This window comes from Sinohyriopsis cumingii, chromosome 9, assembly GCF_028554795.1.
Source record: "Sinohyriopsis cumingii isolate HCF-2022 chromosome 9, ASM2855479v2, whole genome shotgun sequence".
In the NCBI taxonomy this organism is placed as follows: domain Eukaryota; kingdom Metazoa; phylum Mollusca; class Bivalvia; order Unionida; family Unionidae; genus Sinohyriopsis; species Sinohyriopsis cumingii.
Window position 1 is genome coordinate 87568583 of NC_142969.1, and position 24796 is coordinate 87593378.

The window sequence follows — 24796 nt, forward strand, 5'->3', positions numbered from 1 at the left end:
TCACTTTTTTCTTGTGTAAATAAGACATGCGCACTGTCTGGCTGTTTGGAAGAGTCTCGTGCAGTACCTATTGTTCAGTCTTTACTATCTCTGAGCACCGAACGATTTCAGTTCCTCTGCAAATAAGTGGACATGGCCGGAATATTTAGAAAGAAGGTATGTTACGGATCTAAATATGCCATGAAGATTATATTTAGTTTGATTGAGAGACATACATCATTTCTTCTTTAGCATTTATATAATCGGTGAATGTGAAAGAAGACTGTTTATTATATATTGACTTTAATGTCTACTGAAAGTCTTATGTTAAACTATATTCAAGCTTGTTTGAACTAATCAAAACATGTGTATATTTTTAAAATACAAGTCAGCATCCACGTTTTCCCATTTATATTGAAAATCCACCTATAGGGAATAAGTCTGATGTTCACCAAATGTACTGCAGATAAAAATAATTTTGCCAATAGCATTGATACAACTCTAAAATGAAGACCACTTCAACAATGCACAAAATTGCAAAATGAGTGGATCATGATGCATCGTATATGAACGTTCATTGAATCAAATAATGTATAAAATGTGATTTTCAACTGACTTTGTTTTGCAATAACAATTTCCTCTCCCTCTGAAGACTGTGCATATTCATATGTTATGTTCTGCAATAAAATCTAATTTTAGCCAGGATCAGAATAATTTTGAATCTAGTTTAAAATGGGTCATAGCTATATGCTCACAATTTTAATTCGTGTTTGGTTTCTCGACCAGTTGTAAGTCTCCAGTACAGTATGGTAGAGATGTTAAAAATGAACATACAATGAGTAGCAAACTATCTCATGATAAGAGTTTACGTTTGCCACAGTAATTTCTAACATTTAATTTGCTAAATTTAATGAAGTTCATTTCTCTCCTCCAAGAGAGATAATAGTTTATGAATCTGGTTTCGATTGATTTACTTTTATAATGTCCCGCTATCAGGTCTGTCGTTTTTTTATATATATATTTACCATGCAAAAGAAAACAAGTTTGGCCGCACTAAATATATTTTGATTTTAGTTTTTGTAATGCAGCATCACGTGCGAACAGAATCGCTTACGTCAAGAATAATACATAATGGCTCATAGTTTGTCATCATTCTTGTATTCATACCACTCAATTTAAGTCACAAACGTTCCATAGTAACATGTATTTTATTTATTAATATCAATATCAGTAATTATCCTACATTTAAATTATTGAGCTCCTTGTGTTAACCCATTGCTGAAGTAGTATGCTAACGAAATACGCTGAATAGAGTGAACATCAAAATCAACATTATTATTAGGAATAAGTTTAGCATATGTTGTGTCCCAAATAAATAACACATACTGTGCATTTTAAATGTTTGAAAGCCATTTATTTATTATGGAGGAAATAACATAATTAGACAATAACTCTCAACAAAATTGACATAATAGAATACAGGATATGGAAATGCAAAGTACGTTGTTTGCGAAAGTTGTTAAGAAATTATAAGTAGAGAAATTATAAGATTTGTCCATGGGTATAATTTGAGTCTAGGAAAGACTGATCTTTTCCCATTTTTCTCCGAAATAGAGCAGATATTATAAGATTGAAAACTACAAACGGGAACTAACATTTAAATGATATGAGCATCTAATGTTGACTATATTCAAATAATATTTTGTTATATTAATCACGCTATGTTATTCGCATACTCGCTTAAAAGCGTATACAAATATTGAAACAAATACACTTTCTATAATGTACGGAATTGTGAATTTAATGCACGAAGGATGAATACTAGAACACAATATTAGAATACAATATAGAATTTCAAAACCGTTGAGTATCTTTGGCAGTTGTGGATTAAATAAATATTTTAAATATCTGGTACTTGTGTGTTAGTGTGTGTTTGCATGTATAAAATATTTAGAAAGTTGTCACTTTTAGACAATTGCTAGTTGCTTTGGAGAGATGTTTGTACTTCCCTCTGAACATATTATAATTACCAATATTTGTCCCATAGATGTGAACAGTTTAATTTTTCTGCTAACAGGTCCTACCTAAGGTTCGCTGCAGAAAACGAGATATTCGGTTGTTGTATAATCGTGAAAAGTGAATGCCTCAGTTTTGATACAAACACTTCAAACAAAAACCTAATGCCAGTTTAACACGGTAAATGAGCAACTGTTACAAAACCTTCTAATGAGCTGGAATTTGCTGCTAATCTATAGCATAGTAACACATTTTTGTAATTGAGGCAAAGCACCTAACGACGCATATATGTATTTTGTACGAGCAACTTTATACATTCGGTTAGGTATGAAAGATATGAGTCAATTAAAAAACCTTTCCATTCACACTGGTATATACAATTGAACACTTCATCTCAACGAACACATTCTATGATAATAGAAAAAGAGTTTTAACTTAAACAATATTTTCTTATAAACCAGATAACTTGTAATCGTACATTTCAAACTGGATCAAAAAAGTAAAATAGTCCTTGTGATACACTCCTATTTACAGTTTGTATAAACAAACAAAAAGGTGATTACGGTCTTTTCTCTTCTATGTTCTTTCTTCAGAGACTCACTGTCCTGTAGAACAAAGTAGAATATACAGTTAGCAGTAATATACTCCAATTCAAAGAGAAGCTCTGATCACTAATTTGGTCACATTCTGCATTTGGAGAATACATGAAAGGATTTTCAAACCGACGAAGAAATTTAATTATGCAATTTATCATTTTCAGCAACCACTGAAGGACCCTTTTGACAAATGGCAAAACCAGGTAATGATCCATCCACTACTAATGAACACATGATACCTATCTATATTTATGTACGCATCTAACTATTTATCGTGACACTTCCTATTAAACTGCAATATCCTTCTTTACATACCAACAGAAGTTTTGATAAATTCATGCGCATGTGCATTCTTACGTGTATATATATATATATATATATATATATATATATATATATATATATATATATATATATATATATATAGATAGATAGATAGATAGATAGATAGATAGATAGATAGATAGATAGATAGATATATGTGTGTGTGTGTGTGCGTGTGTGTGTGTTTTGGAGAAGAACACATCACTGTTAGGTTTGCCAGAAATTCACGCTATATATTATTGCATTTTAGGAGCATTGCTAAGTATAACAATTATTAGAATATGAACGACAGGTGTTTTTTTTCTTCTGTAATTATTAAATAATATCATGACATGTGGAATAACTATCCAATAATATCATGACAAAAAAAAATATAAGTTTGGAACTTTGCGAAAGCAATTATGAAAGATACTGTTTTATCGAACTGTCGTTCATAAATGTAAATACAAATAGGTATATTGTACATACATTAAAATTTATAAAATATTCGTAGCTAATTTCTGAATATAGACAAATACCATAAAAGAATATTCAGAACGATAATTTGATTCCTTTGTTTAGTGTAATATAATTGTTATCATGAATGTAGCAAATTGTGACCCTCTTATGTTTGAGTACATCTGCTTTTGCAAATTTAAATCTTCCCTTCTTTTATATGTATAGAATAACAGCTGGTTAGTTCAATACGCATAGTGGTACCCTGACGATATTACGAACATGGAGCCCATTCCGTACATATTCGGCCATATTCCATGTAACATTTGTGGTAATGGGTGTAGTTTGATTCAGTTTGAATTGTGCTAATATTTAATAGGACAGCAGACTAGGCGGATTGTCCTGCGAAGAAATAGACTACAAATGCAAAGTCAAAGGACAAACATATTGATCATTCTCATCAGATAATTAAGCTAAATTATTAGCTTTAAACTAGTTTGAATACACTTCTACATATAAAGATTTATTAGTAAATAATTCACTTTTTATTCAGCTTAAAATTTGTATCATTTTTTAAATTTATATGCTGGCATCATTGGCGGCAAAAATCACAAGCTATGTGTTATTTTGTATGTACGATACACCAAGTAAGTTATACAATCGCCTTTTTCATTTGTTATCAACTAGATTGGGGAAAGTAAATCCCTATTTGCATACAAAGTGAAGTAAAATATATTTTGGATTCGTTGGCTATATACGGCAATACAAATTATACCTGTTGAAGACGTCAATGTATTACCCAAGCTTTATTATTATAAAACGTGCTTTAAGGTTATCATCTATACTTATATTCAACAGCCTAAGTATTTACTCTGAAGAACAGAGCCAAAAATGGTGCTAATGAATCATAATTTACCAAATCTGTATCAAAACTAGATAGGTAATTTCAAAGAAAATCAGGTATGACCCCTAATATTTGAAATATAACATTAAGATATTACATACTTATGGATAGGTGTAAATTTAGTGTTAAAATAAATGCAGACAATAGTAACCTAAATCTCGACAGGAAAGGGGAGAGAGGGAGCAAGAAAGAACGAAATATTCAATCTAAACTTAGAATGTCGAAAATAATTCAGTTCCAAAGCGAATCAAAACCAGTGATTTTCTGTCCTGCAAAGACGTATTCAAGACAACTGTTAAATAATGACTTTCTGAGCAGGATTTACGAGAAGAACTGAGAAAAATGAAGACGGAATTAGAGCTTAAATGTGGCGAAGAATCCCTGCGAATTGTATTGTGCGGGCCTACGGGGTCAGGAAAGTCTGCTACTATCAACAGTATAATGTCAACACGGAAAGGAAGAGTTGTACAAGTTGCAGGTACCGGAGGTAGACCAAACCAAGTAACAGAGAGGGTAATATATGTTTCACACTCATAAGAATGACCTAAATTTAATTCAAATGTATGGCGTCACTGTTTCATATACAGATGTACATATCTTCTGTTATTTGTAAGCACTAATGATCGTTTAATCAGCATATATAGTGCAACACTGGTTCTTAACTAGTCCAAGCGCTTTCGAAATCATAAGATTCCTTTTTTATAGGGCACAAAGCCACTGGAGATGAATGCCTAAACAACAACATTACAAAATGTAAAAACGCAATATATTTGAGTTTGTGGTAGATAAAATAGAATCAAATAAACAATACGTGACTAACGATGCTAAACAATGTAGATCTATAGTACCATCAAGCTAGGAATCGCTATGCCCTGACCCAAATCATCCGTTTTGTCGGTCTCATTGAAACGATTATGTCGTCTGCATAGTTGAACGTCACGCATATAATTTTCCTCCCAGATGTAATATTTTGATAACATGGTTGGTAGTTAAATCTGTCATGAATCTATATTCAAAAGCACTATTCTGTTACAGGGTTTGTACTCTACAATAGCTAAATAAACGTGTTTTAAAATTAATTTTCATCATTAAACTCACTGTGTGGCACAACACCCACTCCCAATTGCGTAAATAAACCTCATCTTATTAGCCTTATCCTACAACTATACGCTTTTCAAAAGAGTAGTAGGATTGGATTGTCCTAATATATCGCAACAAATTACATAAATTTGACATTGTGTAAATGCATCATATCAGGTTTATTGCATGTGCCAAGGAGTTCAGTAAAACAAACTTCAGAGACGCGAACTACTTTGAGTAAGATTTATTCATGAAATATTAATTTCCATGTCTGAATGTAAGGCAATTTATATTTATTTCGTCACTCCCATAAAGTACTCGTTTTTGTTTTTGTGTATACAACATGTGTGTACACATATATAGTCTTCGCAAGGCAATATTGAATATATATATATATATATATATATATATATATATATATATATATATATATATATATATATATATATATATATATATATATATATATATATATATATATATACCCACTTGTGACAATATATGGATTTATTAGGGTCCTGTGTTCTCTTAATACAGTCGACTCCGGTTAACTTCACAGCCTCGGGCCCGTCACGAGACTGTGCAGTTAAACGGAGTGTGCAGTTAACCGAAGTACTGTACAGTACAGCTTTAAATCAGCACGGCACGAATATCGGTGAACAATAACGTATAAAGATGATTAGAATCCACTCTTTCAACGTTTATTTAAATGAAACAAGAGTCTACAATGAACAGCACTAACGTAATATTGTTAAATCAAACACAATGAAATTGACGATTTCCGAAAGAAATCGGCAATTGTTGTCTGCACACAAGTTTTACTAATAAGTTGGTTTTTTACCGACTCTATTTTGTAAAACGTTCAAACAGCTCACATTCTCTCTGTTCGATGAATCTGCGTAAATTCTGGAGTGACTGAATAGCGACTTTAGTTGAAACCTGGTCATCTACTGCGTCGTCGTCATCACTTCTTTCGTCATTTTCTACTGAGTCGTCGATTTCACCTTCTGTCTGAAGATCGTCATCTATTGCAACATATGATTGTTACCACGCTATTGCTCCCTGGTGGGCGGGAATATACATGTATCTACCACCTATGGCGTCCTTTACATGTCAATCATTTACAAAGTCGCATTTACCGGCTTAATTGTCGGCTTATTTGAAGGGCTACAGCAGTGGACTGGCAATAACTGATCCTGACTATACATTGTGCAGTTAACCGGAGTAAAATTGTAATGAATGATGTGCCACGGGCAGAACAATTATCGTGCTATTATCCGGAGTGTGCATTCAAGCGAAATGCAGTTATCCGAAGTTTGTTCCCATTGAAAAGCATTGGGAAAAAAACGGCACCGGCGTGACTACGTGCAGTTATCCGGAGTGTGCAGTTAACCGATGTGCAGTTAAGTGGAATCGACTGTAATACAATTACTGCAAAATAGAACTTGAGTAATAACCTTGGTTTCTGCTGGTTGCCATTTGACACAAATAATTAGAAACCGGAAAGGATTCCTGTGGTTTCCATACGTTAATAGGTACTGATTAGGAAACAGAATATACTGAGGCATATTTGCTGGGCTGCACTGAGTCAATTGAAAGAAATTACATTTGTTTCTTTTAAAAGATAATCGTTAAGGCAGATGCGCTTTTGCAGCGGAATATGCTAACGTTCTAGTCTGAAGTGCGCAGTTTAACTGAAACAAAATAATTTGAGGACTTCATTATACTGAAAAATATAACTGATTTCACCCGTGTATATGACAGACTCTCGTGAATGTATTGTTTCAAACTGTGATTAACTGGGCAGGAGACACACTAATTCTGTTTGAAAATTAGTTTTCTAAAACAAAAGTGAACATATATGTATGTAGCTTGTACTGCGGGAATTTGCTTTATCTGAGAACGCCACATTTTTTTTTTACAATCGCACTGTATTTTAAGGATGTATGTGTTCGGTCGTAATGTAAGTACTACTGGGCTTACATTTAATCAAACGTGCAATAATTGCATCATGAAAATACGACGAAAAGTACTTGTAATGAATTATAAGCTGTGTAACTGTCATAAACATAACGTTTGCTGTGAGGTAAATATATTAGATAAGATGGCTCTGACGATTAGTTTTATTTTGAAAGTTACGTTTCTGTATTCGTGCAGCAAATTATCGCATGACTATTATTGAAACGTGATCTATATCAACGCAGTATACCGAATACAAGATTCCTCTTGGCGATGACAAGGAGGACAAATCAGTTCTTGTAGTGTGCGACACGCGTGGCATTGTTAAGGAGGCTGGACAAGAAAGTGTTGAAGCACTAAAAGCAGCAGTGGCGGGCAAATATCTTCAAAAGGAGGATGTAAGTACATATATCTAGGACATATTGCTATTGTCAGTACTAAATCAAAATAGTAGTAAGATACCAAATATTTATAATAAATCTAATATATGTTTTAATTCGAGTATTTGTGGAGGACAAGCTTACACAAGGATGTTTTTGAGTTGGGTTTGTTACTTGTCTTGCCTCTATTTATCTCAATGAATTTCGTTGATTTGTGGAGCAATTATAATTTATATAGAACATCAACGCAGACAATGCTATGTTGGTGAAGGGATGATATAAACGTCTAATTAGTCCTAACAGCATTAAACATTGTGCAAAATCTTACTGGGCGCCAAGAATCAATTAATATATTATATAAATTCGCAAATGCACTCTATCTTTCTGGTCAAATTTTAAGATAAAAGCAACTTCCAAACAATACAATAAAATTAAATTGTATCATATATCTCGTCAGTGATAATATACACTAGCAGTATATCGAAAGGACAAGTACATGGGGATAATTTCTGCTCTCCTTAGGACATTAAACACACATATGCACACATGAATTATGCAAGCAACGAAGAAGTTCAAGATAGGTCACTTACTCACGAAAATTGCACCATGCTTACGATCTTTGGGAATGAAGATATATCGGGTCACATTTGAATCTGTTGTGTGCGGAATACAATAGTGTCATGGTTGGACAATCCACTAATTTAACGATTTAATGAGATAAAATAATGAATTTTTAAATTTTATTTTAATAACAAGAGCTACGTTCACATGATTAAACTCATGATTTATACCTGGTATGTTTAATTTGACTCCTTGAAACATTATCATGAAGAACAAGATTAACATTGACTAATACTGATTTCATGTAAGTTCAATTTCATGTTAGTTTTTCTACTCCTGATAGTTATATGTCTTGGTAACTTTCGTAAATTGATTAGCGTATCGATTCACATATAGCATGACAGTTGTATGCGTAAAAGAAAGACGGAAGCAGCGATCAATAACATACAATAGACAGTCTCTCTCAAGTAATGATAAAAATCCATAGCTGATTCAGTCTGATGCAAACCATTATTTGTTCCAATGTATGTACTTAACTTTCAATCAGCGTACAGTGGTGATTTCGTATACTTTAAATGCCTGCAAAATAATAATATGTATGCAAACTGCTAACCATATGCTGCATAAGAAACTGTTATCCGGTACAATAGCCTGGATTGGTTATACAGAGCAAACAGTCTCATAAATCATTTTTCAGCCATTATGTTGATATGCAGTGTTTACAATATATCATTTATGTCATGCAATTATCAATCAGATCAGATTAAATTAGCAGTTACTACCTTTGGCATTTATTTTAGGTAAATTTAACTTTCTACACATACAAGGGACTGCAAACATAAGTGCTCATTGTTATGATAAAAGTTGATATATAAATCATTTTTCATTTACTTGTTTTCAGCGACATAGCGCTAAAATGTACATCGTGTATGTTCTTCTCTTTCCTTTTCACTCAATATTTTGAAGATTCTGACATATTTCACCGGATTTAGATATTTAGTTCAGATGGTTAACACAAATATTTTGGGAGTAAGATGGCCGTTGGTCAGATAAAAATATCCAAATACTTCACGTTAATAAATTGATTTGAATCACAAACTGTATAGCTGTAAACTTCAGAATCTGAAGTTTTGATTATTTAAGTTATTATTGATGGACATCACGTTTTAAAACTGAATATCTATCTATCTATCTATCTATCTATCTATCTATATATATATATATATATATATATATATATATATATATATATATATATATCCTGGATTTAGACGCTTAGTTATATGTGTACAACTACAAGTACATACATATCCACCGTTCCGGTGAGTTAGCGGTTAGGGCGTTAATACAGGACGTATTGAATTGTCGGAAAATTTCGAATTGTAGTGAACTAACATTGATTTGTGTTTTCTTTCTGGCAAGAGATAATATGGAAAATGAAACAAGATACTTGATACTGGTTATTTGCTATTATTGAGTAACAGGAAATCAGATTTGTAGAGTTGTAGATATCGTACCTATCTAGGAAAAGAGGACACTTGAACTAACCGTTGCTAATGTAATGTTAAATTAATTTGATATACTTAGGGACGTGGTGTGGTGTGAAAATACGTGCCATCATAATGTTGTCTTAATTGTAGATGACACAAGTTCATACGGATGATGACAATAACGGCCGAAGCACCATGAAAAAGCAGGCATCATATATCATCATTGTATTGGATGCGACGGCGATAGAGACGGAGCTGCCAGCGCTAAAACTTGAAAATTCAATCATATTTCAAAAACTGGATTTAGTTCTGGACTATGCATTTAAAGAAGGTAAGTATATTCACAATATTTTACAAAAGATAATCCGAATATTGACTTGCCGTACATAGGACCATAGTTTAATGCGATCTAAATCACACTTTTTTCAGTAATTATAGTTAATTTGTGTTGTAACGTTTTATTGACCGCAGTTATAAGTGCTTTGTTTTACTATTTGAGGTAAAGGAAAACCGATTTTTCTTTGGTTTTTTACATTTTGTTTCTTTAGTTACTGATAATGCATTTTTACCAAATGCATTATTTATTTTATCCTTTAGTCAAAAGTCTTAAATATTTGTAATTTAAATGGGATGGCAATTACAAAGTATTCACTCATTATTGGGTTATAAATGTGTGTGCATATAAATTATTTATAAGACTGAAATTAGTGGGTTTATCCCTTCCAGTGAGATTGCTCCAAGTAACCGTATTACTTTTTCATTATATAAAAAAATCTATTGCAGTTTAAAAACCTACATCGAAATAAAATTAACAGGTAAGGATTGTCTGTACTTCTTATAAAGCATTATCCCACAAGCTGGTGATGTGTTTTTATTCTCTTCTTTGCAATGAATATCCTATGGTGTTTTAGAAACCTGCCTTCTTAGCCTTATTGGTTTTCGTTAGAAGTATATAGCGTCTTTATTTCTACTTTTCAGCGATACCTTTGTTAGTCTTTCTCACTAAATGTGACCTGCTGGATGCATCAGTTAGTAAAGACATCACAAAGTTGTACAAATCTGCCAGTGTTGAGAAGGCAAGAAATCTTACAAGTCAACGTCTCCACGGTTTACCATTGAATAGAATATTTCCCATTGTAAACTACACAGATCAAATGGAAGCTGAAGATGCAATGATCTTACACACTCTATATGCCCTGAAGTGCATTGTAGCTGATGTCGAATGTTTCTTGGCTGATGTACCTAATGCTTAAGTAGGCGTGGTGAAATACGTTAATGAAAATTTATAACAATGGCAGACTGAATCCTACTTTTAAAATTATTTATTTACATATGGCAAATTAATTGATATATTCTTCTTTTGTATTGTATTACATCCACTCCACAAACTCCGAACAAGTTATAAATATGTCAACTCCAACAATTTAATCCTTCCGCGGTTCTCCTGGAAGTCGTGGAAGTCAAAAGTAGATCGTACTCTTTAAGCTCATGGGGAAACTGAGATAAACTATAATTGTTGAACAAAATAAAACGGATATTTATTTCCGATATGTGCTGCATATTATCCGATATGTTTACTTATTTTGGATAGTCTCATAAGTTTCTAAAATTTTGTTTCCTGGAGTTGTTTTGGTTGTAACCTCTTTCGCCATCTTGTGTAACTACGGTTTGTGTTTTGCTTTATTTTCTTATTGCTTTCTTCAACTGTGACATATTTGGTTATTCGGCTTATTTCGTCAATGTGTAAATGCTTATTCACTTATGAAAAAGTATGGGTTTATGTAACAAAGAATATGCAAGGACCAAGTATTGCCGCCAATACCCTAACGAATATTATGATTTAATCTGATCAAGTTTAAGTTCATATTAACAAGACCTGTTTATCTTGAATATTAAAATAGTGTAAAGCGAATAAAGCAGCACTGTACCAATTACTGAAACTAACATACTTGCGCAAGACACCAAGGACAAGCAATAAAATATATCAATGATCATGTCTGCCACATATGTGGTATAAACGTGAACACCAGCATAGTATTCACTCAATCAAATTAAATATTCAGCATGAAAGGGAAGTATGAAATAAAATGGAAAGTATGTCATATTAGCTACTGCATGTTTATGTACTACATCTGAATAACATCCTTTAGCCGATGGTCACAAGAAATATCCAGACCTATCATTGTTGAGCTATCCATTTTCTGAAACCATGTAAAGTGATATGAACCATTGAGGTTTATTGTAAGAGACCAGTGTGGATTCGGAAGAAACTTTATATACTATTATTTATATGCTTATAGTACGGTGTTGCCAACAATATCAAACATTGTTTTGGGTTCGTGGAAGTAAGAACAGACCTTTATTATCGATGCATTACTTCGGTAGTTTCTAGTCTATTGTGCAGCAGAACAAGCGAACATATAATAAGGGTCTTCATTTTCAAATAAATGCAAACTAAAATATCAACACGGTTTTATGCTTAAATATCAAGACACTCATGTAATTAATAATCACTATGGGTATACAAAAATAATCGAACTTTTTTTTCCCTGTTTCTTCTACACAATTTCCCATTTAAAAATAAATGATGTCTCTGACCGTCCTAAATATAATAAAGGATGTACAGGCTAAAGTTACAGAAAAAGAAGGCTGTCAAATCACAAATGTAACAGCTTTGCTTAAGGTGAGCAGGTTATTGTAATGTCGCTGTGCATGCATTATCAACGGTTTAACGGATGAATTGAGAAGAAAATGAATCCATTAGCAAATAACAACACGTGGCTTAGTCATGCTTCTAAAGATGGGAATCATAATTAGCAAATACTTTCAGAAAAAGGAACTGATAGGAAAATCAAGTATGCAAAATAATTAAAAATATATGAATTACGCTGATGTCCCCATAAATTATGTGCCTCATACAATTTATGAAGATGTTGACAATGATATATTTAAGCTCCAAAATGGCTCATAATTAACATGGAAGCTCAACTGCTTAATATAACGGATGATTTAGGAACATTGGTGCTGTACATAACGGTGTATATACACAAGATAGTGATTGTATTGTAATTCTTATTTGGTAGAATTCCATTACATGCAAATGCTAATTACTGTTTGAGTACATTGTAAACAATAATATATTAATGGGCTGCCAAACCGGTTGACATTGAGTGGTAAGCATAAAATGCACTAAGTGCAATATGGTATATAACTAGCACTGATTCAGTCTCTAATATAATAATCTTATTTTCTAACACTTTTATTGTTTGAACATCCTACTAAACTATCATAATTATTAGTGAGTCCTCAAACTGGTTTTAGTGCACTTACGTCTGGAAATGTTGTATTATATCGAGGGGATTAAGGATATATAAGCATATTAACTCTTTAGGCTTGTGCAACACAGTCAATGTTCTTTTTGCATAAACAGATATCAATGCAGTGATACAGGCACTTAAATAGAACAGTTATATAACCATGCGAAAGAGCTGCAACTATGATAAAGAATCAACTTATTTATTCCTTAAGCACAACTATGCAAACAATTGACACATAACAAATTCGTCGATAAAACATTTATTTGCATAAAGGTGGCCATAAATAGACCAATACTGATATATATATATATATATATATATATATATATATATATATATATATATATATATATATATATATATATATATGTATATATATATATATAAAGATAGATAGATAAATAGATAGATAGATATATAGTTAGATACAGATTTAACAATTTTATAAAAGTCACCATCCCTGAGAAATCACACTGGTACATTGAACTTGTCCTAAACTAATCAGGTAGAAAATGATTTTGAACTGGCTGACTAGTAAATGTGCACTTCCTTCTGCAAGTGTCAAATGAAACTTACTCTCGTATAAGTCATGGACAACATCATTCTTGATTTTATCATGTATAGACTTTACGAAATCCCTGTCACGATTGTATTTATTTAGTTTTTCCCCCGAATCAACGTGATGTATTCCTTGATGTGAACAAAACATATCCGTATCAGCAATGATTTAGCCATGCTTGGCAATGATTTCAGCAGTGTTAGAAAGAACCCTAATGACACTAGTTCACTTTCTCGAATCGTCCATAGTGTTTGTCCAAGTGTAGTTGCTGCAAACTGTGGGATGGATGCAGCCGTAAGACGTTTACCTGCAGAATGCGGGGTCCCATTCTCTTGCATGCTCCTTGCAACGCGGTCAAGAAGAACTTTGCTTAAACAATGGGATCTGATATGGTCTCTCCAATAATTCCCACGTGCAGTCTAGGATGAATCGAAATCATTGTATCGAATTAGTTTACACTATAAACAAATCAGCCTCGGGTTTCGTTGTTCACAAAACAACGAAACCCGATTACATGCATTTAATAAATAAAGTGATTTATACAATCCCGACACTGAGTTTAACATCGTGGCATCTGCAATGAGAAACCACCGCACATATGTTGGCAGTAACTGATGAGTAATCTTTTCAAATCTGCCATTATATTGTCTCTAGCCAGGGCTATTTGGAGGCTCCACAAGACAACTTCAAGTATTTGGCTACACTAGTATATTTTTATAATGAAATAAAAAAGAGTAACCTAGAATTGTAAGACAAATCCAAAGAACTATAATAATACTATTGAATTTAACAATTTACATATAATAAATAATCAAACATCGTAATGTCATTTTGTATTTATATTCAGCATTGCCTGTGATCAATACAAGAAATTAAAACTAAATATGTAATTTGTGTTTAAGGGTTTTCTTTAAATTTACTTTAGCATCGTATTGGCTCTATTGAACCGGCGATGCCTACAATACCCACGAAAAGCAGCATATGTGCATCTTTGGAAATGACATTTAGCTTTCAATTTCCCGTCATGATAGATCTAGTTATCCGGTAACGGTGCCTTTATGTTAACATCAGCGTAGATAACACAGTTTTATTACAATGCTAATACATTTCCTAGCATGATACCCTCTATCTAAAATGGGATAACTATCTTCGACAAACGTTAAGTTGACATAGCATGATATTTGCATGCTGGTGCATGAATAAAGTAAATATAGCTCTGGGCAATAAATGTAAATTCGATAAATATTGGTCTTTCAGCTTTCCTACAGTATTTAAAATGATACTATACCAAGTATACTACATTCCTAGATGTTTGTTTCATGCGCATTTTATTACAAAAGCAAAGTTTTCTTAAGGCCATCGAATGCCTCCTGCACCTCTGAACAATACCAAGAAGAAGGAGTTATGAACTATCTAAGACATCGTTTTGCAAAGTCTTTAAGTTCAGATATAGAATAATGATGTAGAAAATCATTATTCAAATTTTTATTTCCTGGATAAGTTTTATAACTCCGTCCACACAATTATGAATTCATAAGAGAGTCAACAACATGAAGCAGATGTATGGTTATATATTAGCAATGTAGGCCCTTACAGTACAATGGAGGTTTAGACATGTTCAGTTAGATGTAAAGTGCACCTTCTCCCTTCAAACCAGCACCCAACACTACTCGCATGTGACGAATTATTTGTGGATCCTTAATATTTGCTATTTATGTTTGTTTTACCTTATGTCTAATTGGTTTTTCGGTTCATAAATAAAACAATTATAGATGTTATAACTGTTACATTAGTTTTCGCATGGCATCACTGCCAAACCGAGCTTGATAAAACTACATGTATTGGAGTATTAGTATATTTTTCATCTTGATTTATCATAGTTGGAGTCGTAATGTGCAGCCTAAATCAAACTAACCTGTATGTTTCGGGAAAGAGTTAGACTGCAGTGAAGCAAAGCAGCTTGGATCTACTGTTAATTGATCAAACAACAAGCGTGAGAATACGCTCAAAACAACAAACTAAGATATCATGTATGAATTAAACAAAGGTTTTAAAACTTATAACACTAATAGAGGAAGAAACAATATATAAGTTCCGTAAAGTTCTGCTGATCTAATTTCATTTTAGTTAAAGTTATAATACATTTCAGGTTTATAATTTTGAGAATGAGCTTGTGTTTTGCTTTAAACATTGTAAGCATACGGTGCCATCAATTTTGATGTGCAAAACATGCAATCATATTTCATATGGTGTTATCCAAGAGTATTCTGTAATATTTCCAGGTCAAAATACTACACAACTGAGCTACAGATTGTTGAATAGTAACATAGTGTGATCATATGTATTCAAGTTTAAATAAACTTAAGATAAAGCCCTTGTTTTCTTCTTGTGTAATCTTCTTGTGCGAATAGATACATTAGGATATAAGCGATTTGTGAAAGCAAATATCTTCAGCCCGATATAACATTGATTCTAGAACAAGGAAGCGCGACGAGAATAATCAGTAAATATGCTTTTTTCACCATGCCTACTTTAAAACTAGGCATGTATAGATAACCTTTGGACCAGGAAGACAAAATAAGTCCTCATGATTCAACCTATTTGTCAATCCGTCAAAGGTTCGACATTGCGTTAATGCGCATGTATTAAGGGAATCAGGGTAAACTGTTACCAATATGTTCGGAGAATAACAGAACATAGAAGCATTTAATAATCAATCATATCATCCATCAATGATAAATCAAATTTCAATTTAACAGTGATGGTGTGACTGTTACAAATGTACCTAACACAGTTGCATGTTGACTTGTTAAACATGTTCATCTTACCTTGCACTGGTTTATTTATGGTCATTGCTTAACAAGTCAAAACATTGTGTCGTGCAATTTTATACCAGAAAAAATCAAAATAGATGCCCATTAATATTTATTGTATATCTTATGGATAAACAATATCAATGAGAAATAAATATAAAAGATGAAACATATAACTATATACCTTAATTCTTTTTAATGCTCCGTTTCAATTGCAACCAGGTCGTGAATACAAAAGTTAATTCATAAATTAAATCAAGTGACCTCGTACTTATAATAGACTTTATACATATAAATTTGGAGAGTGTCTAAAATGTATCTTATTGACAATATTCCTTCATTCATTTACATTAAAAAACCGCTACCCTGAAATGTGTTTGCAATTAGCAGAAAATAAAGCATGTTACCGATGCCGTTTGCTATCTGTTAGGATGATGATGATGAATAAAATGGCAACATTTGAGATGTTAAAAAAATCTCATCAATCTATGAAGAAAATAAAATTGGATCCATTATCGGGATATGGGGATTCTGTGCCAATTTTTTCCATGCGTGATAAAATGTTAAGCAGAATAGCCCCTGTGGGCTAATGAGTGTTGGCTGTTCTGAGCAACTTGAAAAGGGGGGTGGGGTGGGGTCTGCTTTAAAATGTAGGACGTGATGAAAGAGTGGCCGAAAAGGTCCCACTGGATCTATGCTACTGAGGGATGGGGGTTTGGGCCAGTGTCTCTTTTGTTTTTGTTTTGGCCCATTGTATTAGAGATATGTTTTCTAGTATAGTGAAAATGTCTCTTCCACGTTATCTCTGGAGTGTAGGTGAATCGTATGATACAAATTATTCAGAGGCGTTTCTCATGTACACTGGTCAATGAGGCTGTGGGAATCCGCGAGGTGAATCGTTCGGGATAGCCAAACCACTTGTCGAGCGATATTTGTTCTGCCTTTGGTAGAGATGAATTGTTGGACTATGAAGACGTCCTGGTTCGTTTTTTGTAATTCATGCTCGTAGAAGGAACATTGGATGTGTTCTCCTGAGAGGTCTTTGAGGGTGTAGATCAGTGGAATGGATTTTTTAGGATGGTATCGACGATGAAAACTTCTACAGTCAAGCTATGGGTATTTCCCTTTTTGCAAGTGGCTGCTGATTCTGATGAGGTCACATACTTTGAATTTTGATCTAGAACATAAGACGTCTGTGACCAGTTGTTTTTTTTTTTGTCAGCCAAAAAGGCTTCCGTGGATGTCATTTTAACTACTGCTTGGCCAGGTGTGGGTGTATTGGTCAATGATTTCTGGTCTTTTATACGTGGCTGCTACTGTGGTACTTTATTTATGCTGTGGTGACAACATGACTTCCACTCGAACGTACCATATGACGTTATATGAAAAGCAATACTTTTGTGTTGTTTTATTATACGCGAGAACTGCTTCTTGAGTAGCTCCGGATATGGACCCGTGGCTGAAGCCAGATTAAATGATGCAAGGACGGAAGCTTAAACTTGGGAACAATGATCTTGACGAAGGGAAGAAGGGAGATGGGAAAGAGGCAAACATCACGTCGTCGCTTAGAGGACTTTTGCTCTGGATACGGTTGTTTATGCAAGGATATTCATTTTTTTCAGTTAGTACGTCCAAGGTCATGAATCGATCTGAGGTAGCCAGAGCGTACCATAGATAATCAGCTCCGAGAGAGACAGACCTGCGATTTCGATGTTAGCAGGAACTTCTTTGAGACATTCGATATGTTTGAAGAGATCGAAGAAGATGGATTCTAAGTTAGCGAGAACGTCCAGTGAGATCTGCCTTTCTGTATCCACGTCTTTATATTTCTACATGGGTTGTATCATATCATTTACGCGCAAGCATAATTTTGGGTAACGACAGTGATGTTCTCTTCGAGTTCTCCTTTTGAATATTGTCTGGAGTTGACGCAGACGTGAATGCGAGGCAGACCGATGCTATTAAAGATGTGCTTGTTGTAAGTGTGTGGCTTAATTTCAGGATAGTTCTGGCTTGAGTTAAGTAGCCATTGTTTCTTGCACGGTCTGATTGTTCAGTTAATACTGCGCATACTTGAATAACCACCAACCATTAATCTCGAGCAAGATCAGCGTATCGGCCAAATAGTCCCTGAGTGGGTTGGCGTTAGGTTCTATTTTCCATTGGACTTTCAAAGTACCTTATGGGGAAGAAGATACATATCTTCATCGCGCGTCTATATTTTCAATATTTGCTTGCATCGAGATTGGTAATGTTGTTGTCCTGATACTCTACGTACTCGTACTCGGTGGTGGAGCTATCCACGGGATTATCATCGTTGGGACGAATATAATCGGGGGTGAATCACGAATACATATGCTACATTACTATTACAAAAATTGCCACGATCTTTTAAATTTATATCCACACATGATGTCACCCACCTAGGGTGTACCTGGTACACAAATCTTTCTGTCCAGGCCCTGAATACTTATTTCGGATCGATTGCTGATGAACCTGATCGTTGTTTGAAGAGCCTGTTTACCTTCTCTAAAGAAATATGCAGGCAATGGAGTCACTGGTGTGGTCTGTGACTGAGTCACAGGCGTGATTTTGCTGGTTATTTATTTATCGTTCTACGACCGTTTTCGAGGCAGAGTCTGCTCCATTGGCTCCTGCTTCGAATGCTGTGAGAGCAACTGGTGCGGCTTTGCCGGCAATGCCTGGAAGTGCTGCTCGTAAATAAGAAAACAGCGTGGTTGAAAATCTACTAACAATTTTACGATGATGCACGCGTGAAGGTCCAATCGCATCTTTGTTTATTGTCGAACATTTATTTAGGCGACTTTGCGACGTTATCAGACTTTACTTTAAGACGCTTTGCATCTCACATTCAGGCATTAGGTGATTCTTTTGTTATTATTATCAAAATCATTTCCGTACTGATCTGTCAACCACATGATGATTTCCAAGATCGCGTACGTGTTCATTATGGGATAGTAAGTGAAAGGATTATAACGAATTTGTATGTGTGAGTCCGGATGTACGTTATTCGAGGTGGAATGAATCACATTGGAGGCTGATCCTGCCGAAAATAACAATCACGACGCATTCGAGCAGTTAATGAGGATGCTATTGACGTCGATGATATTGCAGATCTCCTTCGTACACTCAATTTATGGACAGATAATTATCCGCGCTAAACCGCAGGAGAGATCCTATCGAGCGAATAATGTCGAATCGCATGATGTAATTTTCAGAAATGTTGATTCGAGTACGAAGCGTAGAATAATTGGGTTCCATTTTAGTATTGACTGAAACGTCTTCATTAGCGATGATCAATCGGGATGTTTCCGTGATGTTGTTTCCGCCTGGAGAGATCGTGATCGTATTTTGTTGAAACGCAGCTACCTACGAAAATCGAGTGCTGCTGGTTGTGGACTTTTCCAGATTTTGTCTGAGATCAGAACGATCTCGTAAGACAGTTGGTGGTACAATGTAAGCGGAGAGTTATACCTTACCGTGGATGTGACCGATTTGGAATCTAAAAATAGCTTGGTATCGTCCATTCGGATAATGTTGTTTTATATATCAAGCCGTCGCACAAAATTAGCTACTGATCCGAATTCATCAGCTTTTATTCCAGAGGATTATTGAGGATTTTTCCCATTTCGTTATTTATTTCCACGCCCTCATTTCCAACTTGTTTGGAGGCGATCAGCAATTTGAGACGCAAGATGATTTCGTCAGGAGTGTGAAAGTACCGGTTGCTACCACTGTGACGAATACCTTCTCCTTTTTGATACTTACCGAGAGATATTGTCTCTGGTCTTCTTTCCATTCTTTCCATTGTTTAAGCTAATTTTCTTTCCCATTCTACTTTTCCATGCTCACCTTCATGTCCTTTCTTTCAGTTCCTCTTCTCTTTTTTCCATAGGTTTGTGTGTTCCTTAGCTGATAATGATTTGAAAGGAAGTAGACTCTCTTCTTGCATTTATAGCTGCAGAGCTGATGATGTGAGCTACGATATTTTAATCTGATTCTATGGTAAATATGGGTATGGATCCTGGGTTTGTCCTGATTTATTTTGTTTTCTCCAGAACTCGCCGACCTATCTTGACCTATAAATCAGCAGTTTAAGGTATGTTTTTTTCGGCCTCGTCGTGAAGTTCAATCCACGGTCATACAGTTGATTGGTACGAATGATCAAGCTATGTGCAGCGAGCACCTTAATTTAATTATCATCAGCGGAGGTTACCAGACCAGCATAGCTGTGTATTTCTCGAATCAGGTCGTTTACGAATTTTTTCAGCAATTCTTTACTGGGTTGTTCTGGTTTACAATAATCGATTTTTAAAGCATTCTTACTCACGGCCGGCTTAATTTTCATGGTGTCATGTTTTCTTGTGATTTCAATGTTAGAGAATTAATTCTGTGATTTTTTTACCCTGTCCAACTTTGTCTTCCTCTTCTCTAGACTAACCTCTGTGGCCATATTTTCCTCTTTCGTCTTCTCCAGAGAAGCGGATGCTTCGTTTTCTTTTCGCTTTATTTTTTAAATTTCGGCCTTCCTTGCTGCTCATGTTGGTTTAGCTCCGGTCGTCTCTCGACATCTCGGAAATGTCGACTTACGGAGCGGGTAGCGTGAGCTGCTCCGGCAGTCGTTGCTCTTGTTGTTGAGTCGATTTATGCGTGTCAAGTAACTGATCTTGATTTAGATCGAACGTCAATTTGGCTCCTCGAGTTTGGTCAGAATGGGCTTGAATAAATCGTCAATCACATCACATTGAAACATCTTTTGACCTACATTATTCGATAAACTGTTTGAGGACATCCTCGCTCTAAGACGACTGGTGATCTTGTCGAACAACATTGATAATAATGTTGTTTCTATACTAATCAGACAGGTAAAGTTTGTCGAAGATGTTTCGATACAATCAGGAATCGTTTCCGCATCGCGAAGAAATGTCATACAAGTGTGCTTAGAACCCAATTTAACTGCAGAACAGCAATCTTTGAATTGTTGGGCGGTGATGTCACTCCAACAGTTTCGTGCGATCCCTGAGATATCACGGTTATGGAGTTTAATTATCAGATAGTTGTCGGATGTATTTAGGCACATCGTATTATGACGGGATTAAATAAAGGCTACTACAGCGCTTGTGTTTCAACAACGAAAAATATCTTTAATTCATGTTCTCGCGGTTGATTGTAATGTCATCAAACACAATAATCTTGAGTGTATCATAATCGAGTTATTTTACGGGCTGGATCTCGTCATGATCGGCTAGGCTGAAGACGTCATCGTCTCCTGCAATGGTATTTCCAAACTAAGGCAATGTTTGGTATTTGTCAATTAAGAGGATTAGGCGTGTAAATCACGACGCGATCGTATTCAAACAATGATCCGGATGCTCTGTTTTTTTTATTCACATCGAAGTTAATGAAGTTCATGTTTTGATGTAGTTTCGTACACGTCTTTTGGTACTATAAATGGAACTGGAAGTAGTTATTCTGCAGATGATTTGGACAGGAAAGTCAAACGCTCTGCAGATTCCATGCAACGTTATCTCAATGAGCAGTCACAATCTCACCAATCTTGAAGATGTGGGTTAACCACCTCCAGACACCAATGCCACACGCTGATTTCACGTGAACCTACTCGCGTAACCAAACGTTTAGTTGGTTGGTGGAACGATGACGGAAAATCTCAACATGTGTGTAATGCGCTTGCACAGACTTCATCAGCAGTGCCATGGCTTTTTCAACCCGTGAGAGGAAGCCTTGACTGGAAAATACGATAAAATGGGTGAATCTGTCTCTAGAAATTTGCATGTGTCCGACATGATTTCCATAACAGGTCAGGTCACGTGCGATCTGGTGGTGGTGTTTCCAAATTATTGAAAGACCTGTCACAATTCCAGACGTGTGAGGGTGAATTGCGGACTCAATATGAGAGCGACCATGGTCTACCACTCTGGAACTTCAGATTGTTTCCTCTTTGTCCATAGAGAGGCGAGATGAAATTACTATCCCATCACGGTTCAAACTGAAGAAGGATTTCGCGTCATCAACTTGCATTACTATCAGAGATAGGCAAAATGTTCTCTACATAACGACATCTGTGCGAATCTAAAAGTTGTATGCACTTCCAGCCACGTGGTAAATCACGGATAACACTGAACGGATTTCATATTATCAGTTCAACTTGTTTGGAATTAAAATATTATCCACGACTGGTGGAACACTCACGCTAATTCTCACATCGACAGCGGGAGCTAAAATGGTAGTTACGGATGAGTAAAAAGAATGTGTACTATCTTCCAATTTTCTCTGGAAACACGGATAATAACTGCAGCATCGTCGCTTCAGCGTTGTCAGAATACTCGTCCTCGTTCAAGGCCTATCTCGTATTTTTTACATATCTTGTGGCAGCTCATGAAATTCGGCAACTAACGGAATCACGTCCATCGTTATATGAAGATACAGCTTACGAAGCAGTTGAAATACGGAAATTTAGGGTAAGATGACGAAATAGTGACGAATTAATTCTCATGTGGAGATTCTACCGAGTCAAACCCGATATTACCTCGGATGCGTTATATACCGGTACAGCCAAAATAGGATCTACAATACACAAATCTTTCATTGCGGCTCCAAGCACGTACATTAAAAATTCTATGTTTAAAATCACGGAATTCACAACAGAACCCCAAAATCCCGGCTTGAGTTTTTTCATATTGTTACTCTGGATGATCTTATAATATGCGTTTCTTATAATGATCATGTCAGAAATCATGAGCTAAGCTACAGGGCTGTACTGGTTGCTGTTCGACGATAGTTGATGCGTCGGACGCTGATAAAGACCAGCACATATTTAAGTAGGCCACGGGAGAGCATGAGGAGTTGAAAGAGATGAGCAATGTGGTAAATCTTTGGAAGAGGCTCACGAGAGATGGAAACATCATGAAACAGTCTCATCAGTGTGGCATATTGGCTATCAATAAATACTGTACTAAATTTTTCAGCGATAGAGAGTCAGCATGGTTAGTTAAAACTATCGAAGGCATCGTGCACAGCATCAATTACGAATTGGATCCAGACTTTGTCGACGCCGTAGTGACAACAGACTACGTCAAACGACGGTTTGTTAGATAGGAAGACTGATTGAGCTAAGTGGTATCACGAAAGCGCTTTCACGGAAATCGAAAACCTGAAGACGCTATCGATACGCAAAAATTGTCTCAGAATTTCCGCTTGGCGTACGAGGACGTTTATACGATCCTGTCGGTGAGGCACTTGACGAACGCTCTGGTGGAGTTGATGAAGTCAGCAGTGATGAGGATACAGTGTGTGATAACAGCAAGTATATGAAAATGCTTTGTAATGTGATCATTTTTGTTCTGTATGAAAAGAGCGAATAAGATGTGGATGTGGAATCCTACAGGTATTTGCATAATTCTCATCCAGACGAAATTTAGAAAAAGCTGATTAGTGTTCAAAAAGAACAAGTATGTGCCCTTCTGCTAGGAATCTTTGTCTTTTTCCGAAGGCATCTAAGAAACCTTTCAGATAAAATAGATGATCGAGAAAAATATCTAGCCTAATATTGGAGTACGTGGATTTTTACGAACAGAGATTTTATTTTTCCAGCGATAAAAGACTTTGAAAAAGTAAATCACAAGGTGGAACTCCCCCCCCCCCCCCGCTCCGGCGTCTTAGTATCTCTCCTAGTATCATCGAAACATTCATCGTTCCATGGATCAGATGTTACACGCCATATAATTACAACAATATCTGGACCATATCGAACTGAAAGCGATTGCTGATACGCTGTCTTATCTTATGAGGTTGAAGCAGTTGACTAGAACCACAAAACGATTTAACATATATCCACTGTGGCTCGTTGGAAAAAGTGCATGTGATTGATGACGATAAATTTATCTTGAACATAAAACTATTAAATGAAAACTTGCCACAACTTGGTGTGCTGCTGCAGAGTTTCGTCGACCCAGAATGAATCCCATCATTGATTTTAACTACATCGACGAGAATGTGTCGGTAAAGCGGAGTTGCAAGGCTAGAAGTATATTACAGCTATAACCATTGGAGAGTCTACATACACAGTCTTGCGTACAGTCGTTACAGACGCATATTGATAATCACTTCTATTATCCTTCTACCCGTGACATCTACCAGAGTGATTTGCACGGGTGCAATAGCCAACCAGATGATGTTGATTTTGTACGTAACCGGACTAACCATGCAGACCCTGATGAAATTTCTAGATCCAATCCATTCATTGCTGAACTATAAAAAAATGCTCAATACAATCAGATTGTATGTGCGCGGAGTTTCTTCTTGACGTGTCATGGCTCACTCACGAGATAACGACTGTCTACCA

The 24796-nt window shown here is 35.3% G+C and overlaps 1 protein-coding gene across 1 annotated transcript; it reads left to right on the plus strand.

Moving 5' to 3' along the window:
- The first annotated feature begins 53 nt into the window (after positions 1-53).
- Positions 54-15976, plus strand: LOC149792184 (interferon-induced protein 44-like). The gene is made up of 6 exons (XM_089970704.1): positions 54-156; positions 2756-2794; positions 4573-4767; positions 7539-7691; positions 9875-10055; positions 10703-15976. The coding sequence occupies exons 1-6, from the start codon at positions 133-135 to the stop codon at positions 10975-10977; spliced, it is 867 nt and encodes a 288-aa protein (XP_089826830.1). The 5' UTR covers positions 54-132; the 3' UTR covers positions 10978-15976.
- Positions 15977-24796: the final 8820 nt, after the last annotated feature.